Here is a 17,669-nt window from a genome sequence, read left to right as displayed (position 1 = left end):
CTCTAAGACGCTTAGGAAAAATCCAGTTTATTGCCCAGGAGTTTGATTGTTAGTGTTCCTTCTAAGTTTAGATTTTCCTGAAGCGTTTTTTCTTCTAAACCCAGTCCTTCATCCCTGCATATATTTTCTAATGTGTTCAAGGCACATAATTTGTTCATTTTAAGTCGACAGGGACTATAAACAGCGACAGTGTTTGTCATTGTTGCTTTATACTATATATATGCTGACCTCATTTGTTTGTATCTGAAGGAGGCCTATGTGATGGCGAGCGTTGAGCATCCTCACGTGTGTCGTCTGCTCGGCATCTGCTTGACCTCCACCGTCCAACTTATCACCCAGTTGATGCCCTATGGATGTTTGCTGGACTACGTCAGAGAAAACAAGGATAACATTGGCTCTCAACACCTGCTCAACTGGTGTGTGCAGATTGCTAAGGTAAATGGATTGTTGTTTTAATTGCTGCTAACCACTGAGTCATTTCAGCTAATGATGAACAGATGTTTGAGATGTCAATTTAATGTGTTCGGTACAATTTATTATTTAAATTCAATATTTTAATACAAACTCGATTCCAAAAAAGTTGGGACACTGTACAAACTGCGAATAAAATAATTTAATAAAGGAATGCAATATTTTACAAATCTCATAAAGCTGTGTTTTATTCACAATAGAATATAGACAGCATATCAAATGTTCAAAGTGAGACATTTTGAAATGTCATGCCAAATATTGGCTTATTTTTGGATTTCATGAGAGCTACGCATTCCAAAAAATTTGGGATAGGTAGCAATAAGAGGCCGGAAAAGTTAAATGTACATAGGAACAGCTGGAGGACCAGTTTGTAACTTATTAGTTCAATTGGCAACATGATTGGGTATAAAAAGAGCCCCTCAGAGTGGCAGTGTCTCTCAGAAGTCAAGATGGGCAGAGGATCACCAATTCCCCCAATGCTGTGGCGAAAAATAGTGGAGCAATATCAGAAAGGAGTTTCTCAGAGAAAAATTTCAAAGAGTTTGAAGTTATCGTCATCTACAGTGCATAATATCATCCAAAGATTCAGAGAATCTGGAACAATCTCTCTGTGCGTAAGGGTCAAGGCCATAAAACCATACTGGATACCCGTGATCTTTGAGCCCTTAGACGGCACTGCATCACATACTGGAATGCTACTGTAATGGAAATCGCAACATAGGCTCAGGAATGCTTCCAGAAAACATTGTCGGTAAACACTATCCACCGTGCCATTCGCCATTGCCAGCTAAAACTCTATAGGTCAAAAAAGAAGCCATATATAAACATGATCCAGAAGTGCAGACATTTTCTCTGGGCCAAGGCTCATTTAAAATGGGCTGTGGCAAAGTGGAAAACAGTTCTGTGGTCAGACGAATCAAAATTTTAAGTTCTTTTTGGAAAACTGGGACGCCATGTCATCCGGACTGGAGAGGACAAGGACAACCAAAGTTGTTATCAGCGCTCAGTTCAGAAGCCTGCATCTCTGATGGTATGTGGTTGCATGAGTGCGTGTGACATGCGCAGCTTACACATCTGGAAAGGCACCATCAATGCTAAAAGGTACATCCAAGTTCTAGAACAACATATGCTCCCATCCAGACGTCATCTCTTTCAGGGAAGACCTTGCATTTTCCAACATGACGATGCCAGACCACATACTGCATCAATTACAACATCATGGCTGTGTAGAAGAAGGATCCAGGTACTGAAACGGCCTGCCTGCAGTCCAGATCTTTCACCCATAGAAAACATTTGGCACATCATAAAGAGGAAAATGCGACAAAGAAGACCTAAGACAGTTGGAAGCCTGTATTAGACAAGAATGAGACATCCTATTTCTAAACTTGAGCAACTTGTCTCCTCAGTCCCCAGACGTTTGCAGGCTGTTATAAAAAGGGGTGATCCCACACAGTGGTAAACGTGCCAAACTTTAGCCTAAGACATTTAGCTTTTTTGAGATGTGTTGATGCCATGAAATTTAAAATCAACTTATTTTTCGCATTTTAAAATGCTACATTTTTGTATTCTAATGTATTGTTGTATAAAATATTGAAAATTGAAACATCCATATCATTGCATTCTGTTTTTATTCACAATTTCTACAGTGTCCTAACTATATTTGGAATTGGGTTTGTGTGTGTGTATATATATATATATATATATATATATATACTATATATATGTATATGTTTTTCTTCTAATATATAACCTATTACAATTAATTTAGTTTTAGGTAACACTTTATTTTAAGGTGTCTTTGTTACATCTTACATTAAATGTACTTTAATAACATTAAATTAATATTACTCAGTACTTCAGTGTATAATTCCACTGTAACAAGGACATTTTACAGTAAAGTGTAACATAAATTTATTATCAGTGTTACATACATCAGTGGAACAGTATTACATAAAAAATAAACATAACTAATCTGTTACGGTTACTAAAATGTGTAATTAAACTAAAGTTTAACTTTAAAGGGGGTTGCATAATTACTATTTCTTGTTGTGATATTTATTCTGTATTTATTTTCAGAATAAACTCAAAGTAAAAAGTCACTAAACTCCGATGCTAAACTGATGCTAGCTGTACTTTAAAATTAAACGATTATAATCTTAATTCAAATAATTAACAATTTTAAATGTCAATCTAATGTACTCAATACAACGATTTACTAAATATCAGTATTTTAATATATTTTTTTAGTTATTTATTATTTCTTTATTATTCATTATTTCTTTATTATTCATGTGTATAGTGACGTTGTTCTCTGTTTTGGCATGTGGCACACAGACACTTAATACTTGGTCTTTTCATGATTGCATTATTAAAGTTCCAGATGTAAATCCTCATGTATCATAACATTTTAAATAAGCTTCAGGGATGTTATGCAGTCATGAAACCCATAATAATGAATTTTATTCTGTTGTCAGTGAATTTGTATTTCCAGCCTGAAGGAGTACATCGTTATATTTATTTATGTCAGCTAAAATCTTTTGAAATTCTCTTGGACTTTTTTTATTAGGGCATGAGCTACTTAGAAGAGCGCCATCTTGTGCACAGGGATTTGGCTGCTCGTAATGTGTTGGTGAAGACCCCTCAGCATGTGAAGATCACAGATTTTGGCCTGGCCAAGCTGTTGAATGCCGATGAGAAGGAGTATCACGCAGATGGTGGCAAGGTCTGTTATGTCTTTTTTGAGAAAGTGAAACTTAATGAAAGAACTTTAGCTGTTTTTCCATTTTATTAGACGGAACGCTCTCCCTAAACTTTCAAGCCAAAATGATCATTTCAAAGCAGCTTTACAGAAATTCATACTGTCATGTATATAATATATTAGTTCTTTACAATAAACTATCGTCAAAAGCTAATGCCGTGATGAATACGGGCTTTTTAGTTTGTAAACAATATAAGGCTAGGGCCTACTGATAATCAACATCTAATGTGTTCACTTCTAACTTATAGAGATTTTTATCGTCTATCTATATCCTTCAACAGGTGCCAATAAAATGGATGGCACTGGAATCCATCCTACACAGGACATACACCCACCAGAGTGACGTTTGGAGTTATGGTTAGTAACGGTTTTCTAATGTCATTTCTTTTTTTTTAGAAAAACATTTTAGTCTGGATTACTTATATAGACTTAAGCGTAATAAAGAAAACGTATTAAGAAAAAAATGAATTGAATGATGCGCTACTTTAGGTGTGACGGTTTGGGAACTGATGACATTTGGAACAAAGCCCTATGATGGGATTCCTGCAAGTGAAATTGCTGAAGTTCTAGAGAAAGGAGAAAGACTTCCTCAGCCTCCTATCTGCACCATTGACGTGTACATGATAATGGTCAAATGTAAGTGTGAATAAATTGCTGCATTACGTAGTACTTTCTTGCCATTTAATAAATGGTGCGCTTATGAAACCTATTAATATTGATATTGTCAGCGATAAATTCTGAGCATGCACAATTAAAAGCATCAGCCAATATCTAATATCTATACCTATGAAAAATAAATAAATTGATACCGTTAAGGTGTAACAAGATGATACAGTTGCAATTCTTAAAGTCTCATATCATCATATCTCATCTTCATCATATAACTGTTTTCATCTAGGTTGGATGATCGATGCAGAGAGCAGGCCTCGCTTCAGGGAGCTCATCGCTGAGTTTACTAAAATGGCACGTGACCCGCCTCGCTATCTCGTCATTCAGGTGAGAGAAACACAAATCCGATTTCTTCACTGGAGAATCCCTCACGCATGGTCACTGATGAGTGTTTTCCTGTTTGCAGGGTGATGATCGAATGCATTTACCCAGTCCTTCTGACTCCAAGTTCTACCGTAGTCTGATGAGCGGAGAGCTGGACGAAGCTGTGGATGCAGACGAGTATTTAGTGCCCAATCACAGCTTCTTCAGCAGCCCCAGCACCTCCCGCACACAGCTGCTGCACTCGATGGTAACACATACATTATTGCTGCTACTGTATTCATAAAAGCCTTGCTTACATTCGGTTAGTCACTTCAAATGCCAACTCATTTCTGATACACGGCTTCAACCTCATTATAAAATGATAAAGTCACCGTGCAAGGATACAAGACAGCCAGTATGATTTATTTTTCTCAATTAAACAGAACAGAGATCAAAACATGAAATATACTAGCTTTTTGTTTTCTATTACTCAGCAGAGAAAGTCAGCATTAAATTCAGGATTAAATAAATCACAGTAAAGTCTGTGCGCAAGCCTTTACTGTCATTTATTTAATGCTAAATTTAATGCAGATTTTTTTTGCTGAGCAATAAAAAGAAAACACACCAGTATGTATCATGTTTCAAAAAAAGTTCAAAAACTGAACAACCACGAAAAGTACAATGTTTCCAACACTAAAATAAATCAGCAAATCAGCTTATCAGAATTATTTTGTGAAGGATCATGTGACACTGAAGATTAAACTATCTTGCTACCTTAAATGACCAATATTAAAACTGATAAAGTTTTGTTTAAATAAATTCAAAATAAAAAACTAAAATTAAAATGAATAAATAAAAAACTTAAGTTACTTAAGGCATCACAGTATCCTAACTGCAGTATTAAATATAAATGTTTGTTTTACATTTTACTTTTAAGAACATACATAATTATTAATTGTAGGGAATATATAGCCAATATATTATGCTTCCATTGTAAAAAAAAAAAAAAAAAAAAAAAGCAAAAACAAACAAACTGTAAATGTACCTTTGGGAACTTATTCGCAAAACACAAAATACTAAGCTTCATGTACATTTCTTGACGTATGAATTTTCCACTGAGTGGAGCTAAAACAGTGTTTGTTCTTTGCAGAGTTGGTTTTTAATATGTCACTGCAGTTCTGACTAGAAATGTTAGATGAGTGATGCTGTATCTCTAATGCTCCGTGATGTTTTGAAAATTCGTATGCAAGGATTCCAGAGCTACCGAGCAAACTTGTTACGTTTGGAAAGCGAAACAATATGGAGCTGTAATCATACCCGTGTTAAAAAAAATAAAAAACGGACTCCCTGTTTTACCACCTCTAGTTTTCACTAGTCCACTGCATTTGTATATATATATATATATATATATATATATATACACACACACACACACACACACACACACACACACACACACATCATAGTTATACTATATTGCATACTAAATGAATGCAACAGCCCTATGGACAGCACAATTTAAAACATCTGTCAGAGCCGAACGATCCTCACGGTACCAGTAATGCAGGAACTGGAGGCGATATCTGATGACAGCGTTGTGTGCTTTCACTCAAAAGGACAGAAAGTTCACATTGCAGAGGCGTACGTACCTGGCCCGATTTTCGTCTTCTTTCTGGCCTGGCCTCCTTCACCCACTTCCTGTTCCGCTGTCCTTCTGTCTGTTCACCTTCTCCCCCGCTTCCTCCCAGCTGCCTCCTGATTAATGACCGTTCCGCAGCAGAAAAGCAAAGCACGTCTGTCCAAGAGGACTCGCCAGGCCTCAGCGTTCTGAGTGTTTCCTGGCCTCCCGCCTGCCGCTAAGTGCGTGCAAAAGCTCCTTCAGCCTTTCAAGTCTGATTGCTTTCGCGGGCAACACTTGTTAAATTTTTTTTGGCAGAACGAAGACCTTGAGCTCAGACGGAGTCTTATATAACACGGTCATTGAGGCATAGCCATTTAAGGCTCTAGTTTCTCTGACAGATGGTAGCTTATTTAGCGTATATGTTTTTCCCCCCCTAGTTCCTGGTGTTTTATGAACGTGTTTTGCAAAAGAAAACCTACGACATGCTTAAGTGAACTGCTGACTAGGTTTTGTCAATAAGGCTGGCTCCTGTTCTCCTTGTAACTGGTACAGGCCTGTTTTGTGCACGTGGTGCTGAATACAAAGATTTATACAGTCCTCAGTAATCATCTTTCCATGTCAGTTGAATGGATTAGTATAAAGAGCTACTGAAATAATAAAATGCAAAAATGCATTGCCTTATATGTTAGCACTGCAAAACTATCACAGGGCTCTTCAAAAGTAGATCAGTAGTTGTATAGTCCTCCCATATTAAAATGAGTTCATTAAAGTTCTTTTTTAATGGCTTTGCAGTATAAGTTATGATAGGATAAGTGTATATAATAATACTGCATTATTAGAATCACAAATATAGTTCAATATTCTAATCCCCTTTTGCACTGTTTGTTGAAAAACTAGCTTAAAAATACTTTATTACGCAACAATATTTGATTGATTTTACAATTACATACTTGTTTTTAATCAGTTAGAAATAAACACATTGTTCGTTTTTTGTTTTTCTTCAGAGTTTCAACAGCAGCATTGGGAACTGTCATAGCAGAAACGGGGTAAGTTCAATTTTCACATCAAATCACATTTTGTTTATAAAGCACAATAAAAACAAAAGCAGTTGACCACTGTGCTGTAGAAATGATAAGCTTTTTATATATGTGATGGAAACAACTTCAGTCTGAATCTCAGCACGGTCAACAGTTGTTAAGAAAACCATGACATGATATAAGACAGGCACATGGCTTTTCAGGTGCCATCTGCATAGAAATAGTAAAAATAATAATAATGCGAATGGTAATAGTCTAAAGGTTAGATAATAACAGACCAGGGGCCAAAATGGAGCCCTGCAGAACTCCATAATCCAAAGCGAAAATAAAAAAAAGTTGCACAACCAAAAAAATAAATAAGTAAACAGGAGAAAATGAATTTTAAGACTGCAGTAGCTGATTTAAAACATCATGGTGTTTTTTTAACTATTTGTCACTTAAAACAATTCCTCATGCAATTGTTTTTTTATTGTTAATATCAAAAAATGTACTAGAACCAAGGCATCTTTAGCGTAAATGGAACGGAGAAAATTTCATTACATTTTTACTTTTTATCTAAATTCATAGTTCTTTTTTTTCATAATTTAACAAAATCATTCATTGGAAATTGCACACCATAAAATACTGTTATTGATGTTTAGCTTTATTCGTCATGGTGTAAATCCCACAACTAAGCGTCAAAATTTGTGTACATTTTTTTTATAAATAATTAAATATTTACATGGTCCATTTAAATGATAATAGTTTTAGAAAAATAATGTTCTTTTTTTAGGATGTATTTTCATATTTTGGGTCAAAATACATGATATTTTTAATATGAATAGCTCCAACCTGAACATAAAAGTTGCACAGCTAAAGAAAGACCCACAATATAAAAATTAACTAAGACAACCAACTTGTTATGCAGCTCTACCCAGCTATGCTTTTGTTATCTTCTAACCAGTCACCTATTAACAACTACAAGAAATTCAATCGGTTTGACCATGACACTTATGACATGATGACAAAAGTAATATACTTTTATTTTCTCTCAGAATGGTTTCCCAGGAAGGGAGAACAGCATTGTTCTGCGTTACATCCCAGATCCGACAGAACGCCTCCACGAGGGAGACTTCCAGCCCGCTCCAAGTTGGAACGGTACGAGTAAAGGTTGGAGGGTTTTTTTTTTTTATACGAGACATTATCATTTTATCTTTCGGAATTTCTCCAGAAATAAAATATGCACATACCTCTCGTTTTGCACACACACACACAAAAAAAAAAAAAAAAACTCAAAACCTTTTTGAATCTCATAAAATCTTTTTTATTGTCAAGAGTTAATTGTTTCAAAACATATAATGTCATATAAGGTTATGTGAAGCCCAAGAAGGGATATGATGATAATAAAATAAAAAAAAAAAAATCAAATGGAAGAAGATACAATTTTTTCAACGCCATTTCATCCCAAGCGATATGGTGTTTTTGTTAAGTGTTAAACATTGCGTTGGTTTGCATTTGCTTTCTTCCAAGAAACTTTTTGTTTGTTTGCAGAAGTCTTGCATGCATGCACAAGTTTCTCGAAGGGATACCAAACTTTTACAAGCGAGCACTTTTAAAAGTTTTTTGGGGAAATGCTACAATTCTGCAAGCAAGCCAAACGATTTTCTCTGTGAAAATGTAATGTTATGTGAGCAAACACAGTATTTCTTGGGGAGGTGCCTCTCACTAATCTTTCTCAAGCAAACATACATTTTCTGGCATTCACAAAACTTTTACACACAGCACGCAACATTTCTGGAGGATCATAAAGAATGCAACATTTTCATGAGAAATTGCAAAAAGCACTAGGATATCATTTGTCCTTTCTCATTCTTTTTCATCACCACTTTCCTTAAGAGCCTGCATAGGTTTGTAATGTCATAATTAAATGTTTTTAGGTGTCAATAACTTCAATGTAATTTTAATGTCATGAACTGCTAATTTAATATGACTAATAGAATAAATTGTTTATTTAAACCCATATTGTCCTCTTTCCCAGAATATATAAACCAGAATGAATCACTGATGTCCAGCATGACCAACCCGATATACCAACACCCCGGACCCCCCCGCACACTTCCACACTCTTCATCAGCGCTGGACGAAACCGAGGAAGAATACCTGAACTGCTTTAAGAGTCCCGCTGACGCCCCACCTGAGTATCTGAACACATCACACACACAGCTCCTCTCCAGACAGCCGTTCTTCAGCGTGCAGGCCTTCAACCCCCAGAACAGCATGGACAACCCAGACTACCAGCAGGACTTCTGCCCCCTGGAGCGCAAAACACACACCAACGGCCACTTGCCGGCTGCGGAAAATGCAGAATACATGGGGCTGGAAGTGCACTAGCACACTGTGCAGAAGAGCAACTCTTAAACGAGCCACTTAACAGCAGATAAAGATGGAAGGACATCTATTTACAGCGGATAAGTCGTCAGACAGTTTTGCCTGCCGTCAAGCTTTTTTCTTTACCTGGGCTACCTTTCAAAATATGCTCGTTTTGTTCGGAGCGAGACTTGGTCGGAATCGAACAACTGTGGCTCTCTCAAATGACTACAGGACATGCCAGTGGAAACATGCTGGTGTGCGAAATGGCATGTCATGATACAAGCTTATCGTCACTTTTAGGTAATACGTTTTAAGTCAACGTTGATAATGTTTGAAACGAACAGGCAAATTACACCACTTTATCGCGTCTGTAATCACGAAAACTAAAGATATGGTTGCACCAAAGTATTTGGACACTTAAGTCACTTTTAAAAAATCTTTTGCGCTAGATACGAAATATTGAAGCAAGTTAAAGCTTTATTAGACGACTGTCAGATTCAGTGAAACATATTTAAAGAAGATTTCAGCTTTTTACGCTGCAACATTTAAATTGATCAAAAGCGACGGTTAAGCCTTTAACATTGTTACGAATAATTTTATTTTCATAAAATAGGCAATAAAAATATTCTTTATTAAAATAAAAAATATTTCTTAATTACCAAAGTAGCATATTGGAATGATATCTGAAGGATCGTGAGGCACTGAAGACTGAAAAAATGGCTACTAATCACTTCCTGTCGTCACAGGAATAAATTAGATTTAAATACATTAAAATTAATATTTGAAATTATAACAATAGTACTGTATTTTTGATCAATTAAGTGCAGCCTTGGTGAGCATAAGAGACATACTTAAAAAAAATAGCACGGATCCCAAACATTTGTGTATTCACTGCTTCGTATTTCAAAACCTATACTGATGTACATTAATGCCCTTTGCTTTAATACTGTGTTGAATATACAAATGCAAAGCCATTTCTACATCTTTAATAGTGGCTCACGTGTCCAAATACTTTTCTGAAACACTACGTAAGCTGAACTCAGAGGTTGTTTAATTCCTCTCTGCTGTGAATGAAAGTCAAATTTGATTTACCTGCTATGTTTTTGCTGGAAATGCTGGCTTTTCGAACAGGGCTGTGACGATGATCCAGCTCCGTCCGAAAGCCAACATAAGACTGGTACTTGTACAGAACTGTAATATATGGCTGACATTTGCATTATTGTATCTAACAGAGTATTTTATCCATTGTCATAAAAAAAAAAAAACATATGGGGTCACTCATATATTCCATTTCTATTTGTTCATCATGTGTTTTCACCTTCCTGTATCTTTCTTGACTTCTGTAACAGAAACTCGATGAATCTGAAACATATCTCACAGACAGAACATATCTTGATCTCTATGATGGCTATGTTGCACAAAACAAAGAATAGTGGTTGGATATCTTAAATTCACTATCCTTCTCGCGTTGATCATTCCTTTGAAAATATGCATTCGCTCTCGAAATATGGTGACAATGTTCTTTCTTGTCTTTTGTTATATAAGTAAAATCAATAAAGACTTGTTTTGTAAGAGTTGGCCTGTACTTGTTAATACCGTCAGCTGCAATCCAATCTGGGCTAATTGCATCAAAGCTGTTTTAATCATTAATTCTAATCATCAGTCATGATTGAACTCAACGGTTATGCATATCACTCACTTTCATGATCACAAACGTGTGAATGATTATGCAAGGTCAAAGAACCGATGTTTTGGTGGCTTATAATAAATAAGCTTTAAGAATGGTTTGCTAATATTGTTACTTTTGCTCTCTAAATGTTCTAAACCAAATAGTAACATTTAAAAACGTTACACAAACCTCCAACTAAAATTTTTTTAGGAAAAAAGTGACATGAATGATGTATAAACAATGTTTTGTGTTAATGTTTTGAGAATAGTATAAAAAAAGAATAATAAAAAGAATAAAATAACCTGTCGTACAATTAACTAGTTAAAAGGGTTAAATAAAATGGAATAAAAATAGAATCATGATAGGTAAAATAAAAAAAAAACAATTATTTAAAATCTAGTAAATTAGTGATAAAAGCTAGTAGTTTAAGTTATTAAAGTTGTAGTTTTATGGGTGGATTATTTTTGCCTAATTGTGTTGCTGTTGTTGTTGTTTTAATTAAACACTTGCTTAGAAAATACATGTAAAAAATGTAAATAAAATGTAAAAAGCATACGCCAAGGGAAAAAGCCAGGGATTGAAGGATGGCCAAACAATACAGCAATTAAAATTCAAGTGAGAGAAAAAAAAAATTGTAAATAAATAAATAAATAAGCAGATTACATAACTATAAAAAAATAACACTATTTCCATCAGATCATACATTCATTATTAAAGACAAATAGCACCACAAAGCACCAAAAAAGTTAGCATACATTCAAAGTTTTTTTTAAGATTTCAAAATATGACGCATTCTACGGAACAGGCTTGGCTCATGAATATTAATATAGTCAATCACGCGTCCAGGCGTAACGTAAGCCTTTCAGCAAATCAACTAGGCCAGCTTGAAAGAACGTCACGTTTCTAATTAATATTCATGAGGCGATCAGTCGCCATATTACGTGCAGTTCCCAGATTCCTCCTCTAGATGTCGTCGCTACATTAAACAGGAGCCTTTGAGTCTCTCAGTTGCTCTTGCATTAACACACTCTAGACCGGTAGGTGGCAGCAAGTCTGAATCCCGCGAATATCCAGTCAGAGGAAGGCTGGACTGTGTTTGAAAACAGGAAATAAAGAGAGCGTCAACCAAACAAATAAGAGTTACTCTAGAGAAGAGCTCTGGAGTCAGAAGAGCGATGCTTCTACCGGGGAGAAAACAGCTTTTCTGTCTTTTATGGACCGTAATTTTATTATCACAGTGGGTAAGTGTGGCGATTGTTTGTTGTTGTGTTTCTAACTAGTGTAACGTGTAGCCTAGCGCAAACTTCAGCCATCCTGACAGTTTTCAAGAGTTGTCAGATCATGTCTAAAGTCAAAAAGTCAAAGACGTGGTTTTAAAATCATGTCATGTGTCTTTGCCGTTTTAAAGGGCTCTTTTGTTCTCGTTAAACCCCAGTCGACGGTTGCGGACAGAGGAAATATAATTTGCTACATCATGTGAATCATCTGTCAGTCTTTGCAGATTCACGTAGCAGCACATGATCGAATATGCAAGTTCAGCTTTTAGCAAGCTAGAAGTGCTGTTATGGTGTTTTTAAAGGAAAGCGTTAAGCGGCTTCGCCTTAGTATGAGTCAAACGTGCCTTTGCGTTACGACACACCGGATGACTCGAAACCTATGGAGCCACCTTTCTAGGCAGCTTTGTTTCGGGCGCGTCCCAAATTTTCGAATTTAATTTTAGGTTTTCGATGGCCTAAAATGCTATATAGGCTAGTAAGTTAGCTCACAAGGTTTTTAAATACAACAAAGCTTCCATGTTGACTGAAAACAGATACAGAAAGGGGATTATGAGATTATACGTTTGGGTTCAAGTTCAAGCGTGCTTTGCTTTCACTTCATTTTCGTCAAATAAAGCAGGATTCATTTCATTAATTGCTAACAATATTATGTTTGAAAATGTCATGTTCTCTGTTTGACCAAAATTGTACGTCTAGTCTGATGCATTTAGTCCAAATAAATCCTTTTTTTTTTTTTTCTTTTTTTAATAAATGTACTTGTCTTATTTTTGGCTCATGTGAATGACCGTGAGTCAGAATAAATTGCTCACTTCTATGTTAGTAACCTGAGGCAAACATAGTGTTTGGTAACCAAGTGATCGTAGCTGAGCTCATTTGTTTGGCTTTTTGTATTTCTTACTGCGCTAATATCAAAGTGCGTAGCATCAGCTTTCTAATAGGTTCTTAACTTGTAAAGCTTTAGTTTGTGAAACCGATTTCACTTCTTATCTAAAAATACCCTTGGCCTCTCAAAAAAGTACTGAAAGATCTGCTCTAAAATAAGCAGTGGCTCAGAAAAAAACTGAAACTATCTGTGCATGAAGAAGATATGTTTGGTCTGTACGTTGGTTCCTGGACATTGAGACAAAACGGGTTACGACACTACAAAAATCAATTAGGTTATCTAGGACTAAGTTTACGTGATTCGTGTTCAGTTACTGGGTGCGCGTTTTCTTACAAACTGTCAAGACGAGGCCAAGAATCAGTGTGCTTAGTCTCAGCAACACGCTTATTTTTCATCTGCTAAAATGTCAAAACGTTTCGGACGTTAGAAATAGTTTTGACAAATGAACATATTTTGAGTAAATCATCTCTTAAATGTGGTATTATTTATAACTTGTGCTATTTGTTGATGAATTAAAACCAAATAATGCAGTTAATAGCCACCGTGTTTATTCAGCACCTTATCAAGACCGTTCAATAAATATATTTGAAAATACAACATGCATGTTATCAAAAACACACATTTCCTCTAAAATCAGCCATACCCTTTCTTCAAAACAGACAGTAATCTCAAAATTGCTACTAATAATTTTACTAGTCCACCTTACCAACCTGGTCTATTATTACTGGTTAGACAAGTATAGTCAAATTAATTTAGTAGTGACTTGAGTTTATGAAGTGTAATGTTAGAATTTGTGTACAATAGCAAACATTTGCATTTGTCTGTGGACTGATTAATCCAACAGTGACAGTTTTGCATAATGGATATAATTAATGGCTATGCCTAGGTAAAATCAGTTTTTCCTGTCAGTTTCCTAGTATAGAGGAAAAATCTAATCTTTTTTTTTTTTTTTTTTTTTTTTTTTTTTCCCAAGTTGTATGTGTTGCAGGTTTATAGAGTCTTTATTTGGTCACACTTAATTTTTTAAGGTCCAATTCTCTCCGTTAACTAACTATTAACTATGACTTTTGCCTCAGTAATATTCTAATTAGCTGCTTATCAGTAGTTATTAAGACGATTTATTAAATTTATTTAACAATATATAATAAAATAATAAAATTATATAAAATATGGCCATGCAGAATAAGGCATTAATACGTGTTTTTTATAAGTACAGCCAATGTTAGTGCTAATAATCAGTTCTGTAAAAGTGAGCATTGGTCTCTACAGCAAAGCTTTACCCTTTGTTTTGTAGGAATTTTTTCATAGGAATGAACCGCGCATTGTATCAGATCTAGCTTACTCCTACTTTTCATGTCACCAAGTCATAACTTTGACCTAGTTGCTGTCCTGCACAAACAGAGGAAAAGGGAATGGTAGAAATGATGACTCGGATGTCCCAAAGTTTCCTGGCGTTAGAGATGGCACAAACCCCGATCAGTCACATGCACAGTCATGCGCTTTTGTTTTCAGATGAGTAGAGGCCGTTCCGCACGGCACAACAAAAGCTTGACAGTTGCTCGGTCCAAATCACTTGACCCTTGGCCTTTGCCAACACTTTATACTGTTTACCGTTTACAATCAAGTTGTTGTTGTTGATCTTAAACGCAGTCTGTCATTATTGAAATTGATTGCATTAATTCGACTTGGAGGCGGTGGGCTGTTTTTCACAAATGCAGCACATGTCGGAATTGGGGTCACATGACTTGCCAAAGTGAGCGAAATGGCTGTGGAATGTACTCTTCTTCGGTTTCGCTGAGATGCCATTCTGGATTGGGTGACGTGGAGAACATGATTCGCTTTCAAAGGTTTTTTTTGTTTTGTTTTTTGTCACGATTACAGGGTATGTTGTCTTGAAAGCAGCCCCCATGAATGAAACTGAAAAGGAAGGAACCTGATTTTGAGGAAGATTTAATTTTAAACATCGGGTTGCTGCATTCAACGCTAAACAGATGTTGAGAGCAGAAAGAAATGATGATCTGAAAGGTTACAGTAGGTTTTTGTTTGTTTGTTTTTGTTACAGTAGTTAGGACCCATTTTTAAAATAACCTGGATACTTTATAAAAAAACTACTTTACAACTGCTACCAAAAAGGTAGCATGAAACGAAAAATCATTTTGTAAAAGTAGAAATGTAAAATATTGAAAGTAGCTTAATTTTTAAAGGTGTACTCATTCATGTATCCAAAAAGATCCATAGAGCTGGAAATTACAAGTGCTTGTTTGATCTCCCAACTGTGCCTGTTTTTTTCCCAAGTTTTTTTTTTTTTTTTTTTTTTTTGTCACAGATAGAGTTGTGGTTCTATGCGCTGTTGCCTCTGGCTTGTTTAGTTGGGGACGCTTCGTGAAAAGTTACAGGCGATTCCGATTACAAAGATCCTAATGAAGCTGATCTAGACAGCGAGAAGTGTCTACGTTTCAATCAATGAAATGTATTTATCTGAAAATCGAAAGTGTTTATTCTACGCCATTATACATTTACTGATGCTCTATTCTACCAAATTTGATACTGTTCCAGTGCTGAGACAAGTATTGTCAAAATGCTCTATAAATAAAGACGATTGATTGATTGATTGATTGATTGACCCACATAGACTGCTGTTGTGTCGCTCTGTGTGAATAGTTATTTAAAGCTGGCATAAGATTTAGAAAATAGGTTCAATGTGACTTACAATTGTTTTTTTTTGTTTGCTCAGGTGCATGGCCAGCACTGTATCTGGTATGGTGAATGTGGTATTTCCCTAAAATTAAAGAGGATAAGTTAAACTGTAATTACACAGGCCCACCTATACCTTTACCTGACCAGGAAGGACAGGATCTGCTACAGGTAAGAGAACATGACCCTTTAGAGCCACTAGAGATTTCATAGTGTTGAGTAAGAGAGTTCACCTTGTCTTTTCAAACCTGTATTTTTTTTTTTTTTTAATGCCTTCAACATTACTTCCCTTTTGTTATCTCACATTTCAAACCTCACAGTGACAAATAGTCTAGGCTGTAAGAGATCTGAATCAGTGAAAAGAGGCCCTCAACCTGAATATTTCAGTGTCCAATTCATTTCTGTCATGGGCTCTAACCTCACATTAAAGTCATGTGCATTACTTGTTAAACCCTAACCCATAAAGCCCTATAGACTACAGTAGGTAACACTTCAGTGCTTATGCTACCTCCTTTACATGCACACACGATGAAAATTGAATGTTTGGAGATTAAAAATTTAATTTCTATGCCAATGAGTGTCACCAAACATAATTGCAAAATGACGGTCTGTTTTTGACACAATCTTTAAGCATTCTCTGAATTTCTTGTTTTGCTGACAAACGGTTGGTAATGAATCATAGCAGGATTTTTTAGTTAAATTGTTGTCAAAGTGATTACAGATGTTTCCTAATATTTTGCCCTAAAATCTATAAGAAAAGAGAATGTTTTATATTGAATTAATTTTTAAAATTACTTAGTTTTTTTAAATAATATTATTTGTCATTAATATGAATTTTATATATAGTATTTTACAATGTATAATTTTTTTATTTTATTCTGATTTTAAAATAACAGTCTTTTTAGTATATGTCACTACTTTTTGGTTCTATTTTGCTGAAGCTCCGATGAAAGCGCGAGAAATCTATTTGCTTGCTTGAACTACCTGTTAAGTAGATGATTTCTTTGGCATAAAAATCTTTTGTGCTGACCTCTCACGCTGTTTGCAGGAGCTGTGCCGGGACTGGTCTATAGAGGACGACAAAGTTTGCTCACGACACCCAACGCCAGCTCAAAGCACTGAAAAGTAATATTCAGATCAGCTTTGATGCCTGTCCAGGTATGAGCGTACATCTGTAAAGATGTGCGTGAAGTTAGATTATGTGGCATGAGAACTTTGACCTATTATTGAATCGCCAGAATGGCTATTGGTTTTTCCAGATTAAAAGCGAAATAGCATGCTTGTAGCATCCTGCTGTGTTCTGTGTCACGATTACCTAGTTTATGGTATTAATATAAACTACACACTCCATAAAGCTATTTGTTTCTGTTTTGTATCTACAGGTACTCAGCATGTTCTTCAACTAGTGACCCTGTTTCCTGCGAGCTTGCCTGCAGCCCCAGACAGAGCCCGATTTTGTCATTGCCAGATTCTCCGAATTTAACAAAACCACAGCTAATGTTAACAAGAATTATCCTACTATATCAGCCAGACATTTGCCAATGGTGAGGACTACGGTAAGTGATCAGAGAGTCACCAAATTTATAATTAGCTAAACAAATACTTTTTTTGGATGTGCTAATATAGGATGTTATTATATACTTCCCTTTTTCACTTTCTTTCCTTTTTATTGGTACTCTTATTATTTATTTGTCAGCAATACAAAGCAGGTCATATCAAGACATATTTCAGTTTTCAGAGTATTCTGCAGTCTGTTCTGCTTCTGCTGAAACCTCCTATACAGCTCACCAAACGCATGCCTTGCTTCAGGCAAAAAATTCTTCATTCTGCTTTTTGCTTATGCTCTGCACCGTTTTGCATATGCCGCTCTGGAACACAATCCAAGCGGACAAGTGAAGTAATTCATTCGTCCCGATACTCTTATATAAAAGCTACTTT

At 35.7% G+C, this 17,669-nt stretch overlaps 1 protein-coding gene across 1 annotated transcript in view; it reads left to right on the top strand.

The window, feature by feature from the left end:
* LOC122325042 (epidermal growth factor receptor-like) overlaps positions 1–9,452 on the top strand; it is a 47,129-nt gene extending 37,677 nt beyond the window's left edge. The window contains 9 exon segments of the mRNA XM_043219876.1: positions 250–435; positions 3,038–3,193; positions 3,511–3,586; positions 3,719–3,865; positions 4,128–4,225; positions 4,305–4,469; positions 6,827–6,868; positions 7,894–7,996; positions 8,877–9,452. Coding sequence (XP_043075811.1) covers positions 250–435; positions 3,038–3,193; positions 3,511–3,586; positions 3,719–3,865; positions 4,128–4,225; positions 4,305–4,469; positions 6,827–6,868; positions 7,894–7,996; positions 8,877–9,229 — 1,326 coding nt within the window. The 3' untranslated portion in view covers positions 9,230–9,452.
* The last annotated feature ends 8,217 nt before the right edge of the window (positions 9,453–17,669 follow it).

Source organism: Puntigrus tetrazona, chromosome 2 (assembly GCF_018831695.1).
Source record: "Puntigrus tetrazona isolate hp1 chromosome 2, ASM1883169v1, whole genome shotgun sequence".
NCBI classification, from domain to species: domain Eukaryota; kingdom Metazoa; phylum Chordata; class Actinopteri; order Cypriniformes; family Cyprinidae; genus Puntigrus; species Puntigrus tetrazona.
This window is presented reverse-complemented; position numbering and strand designations above follow the sequence as displayed.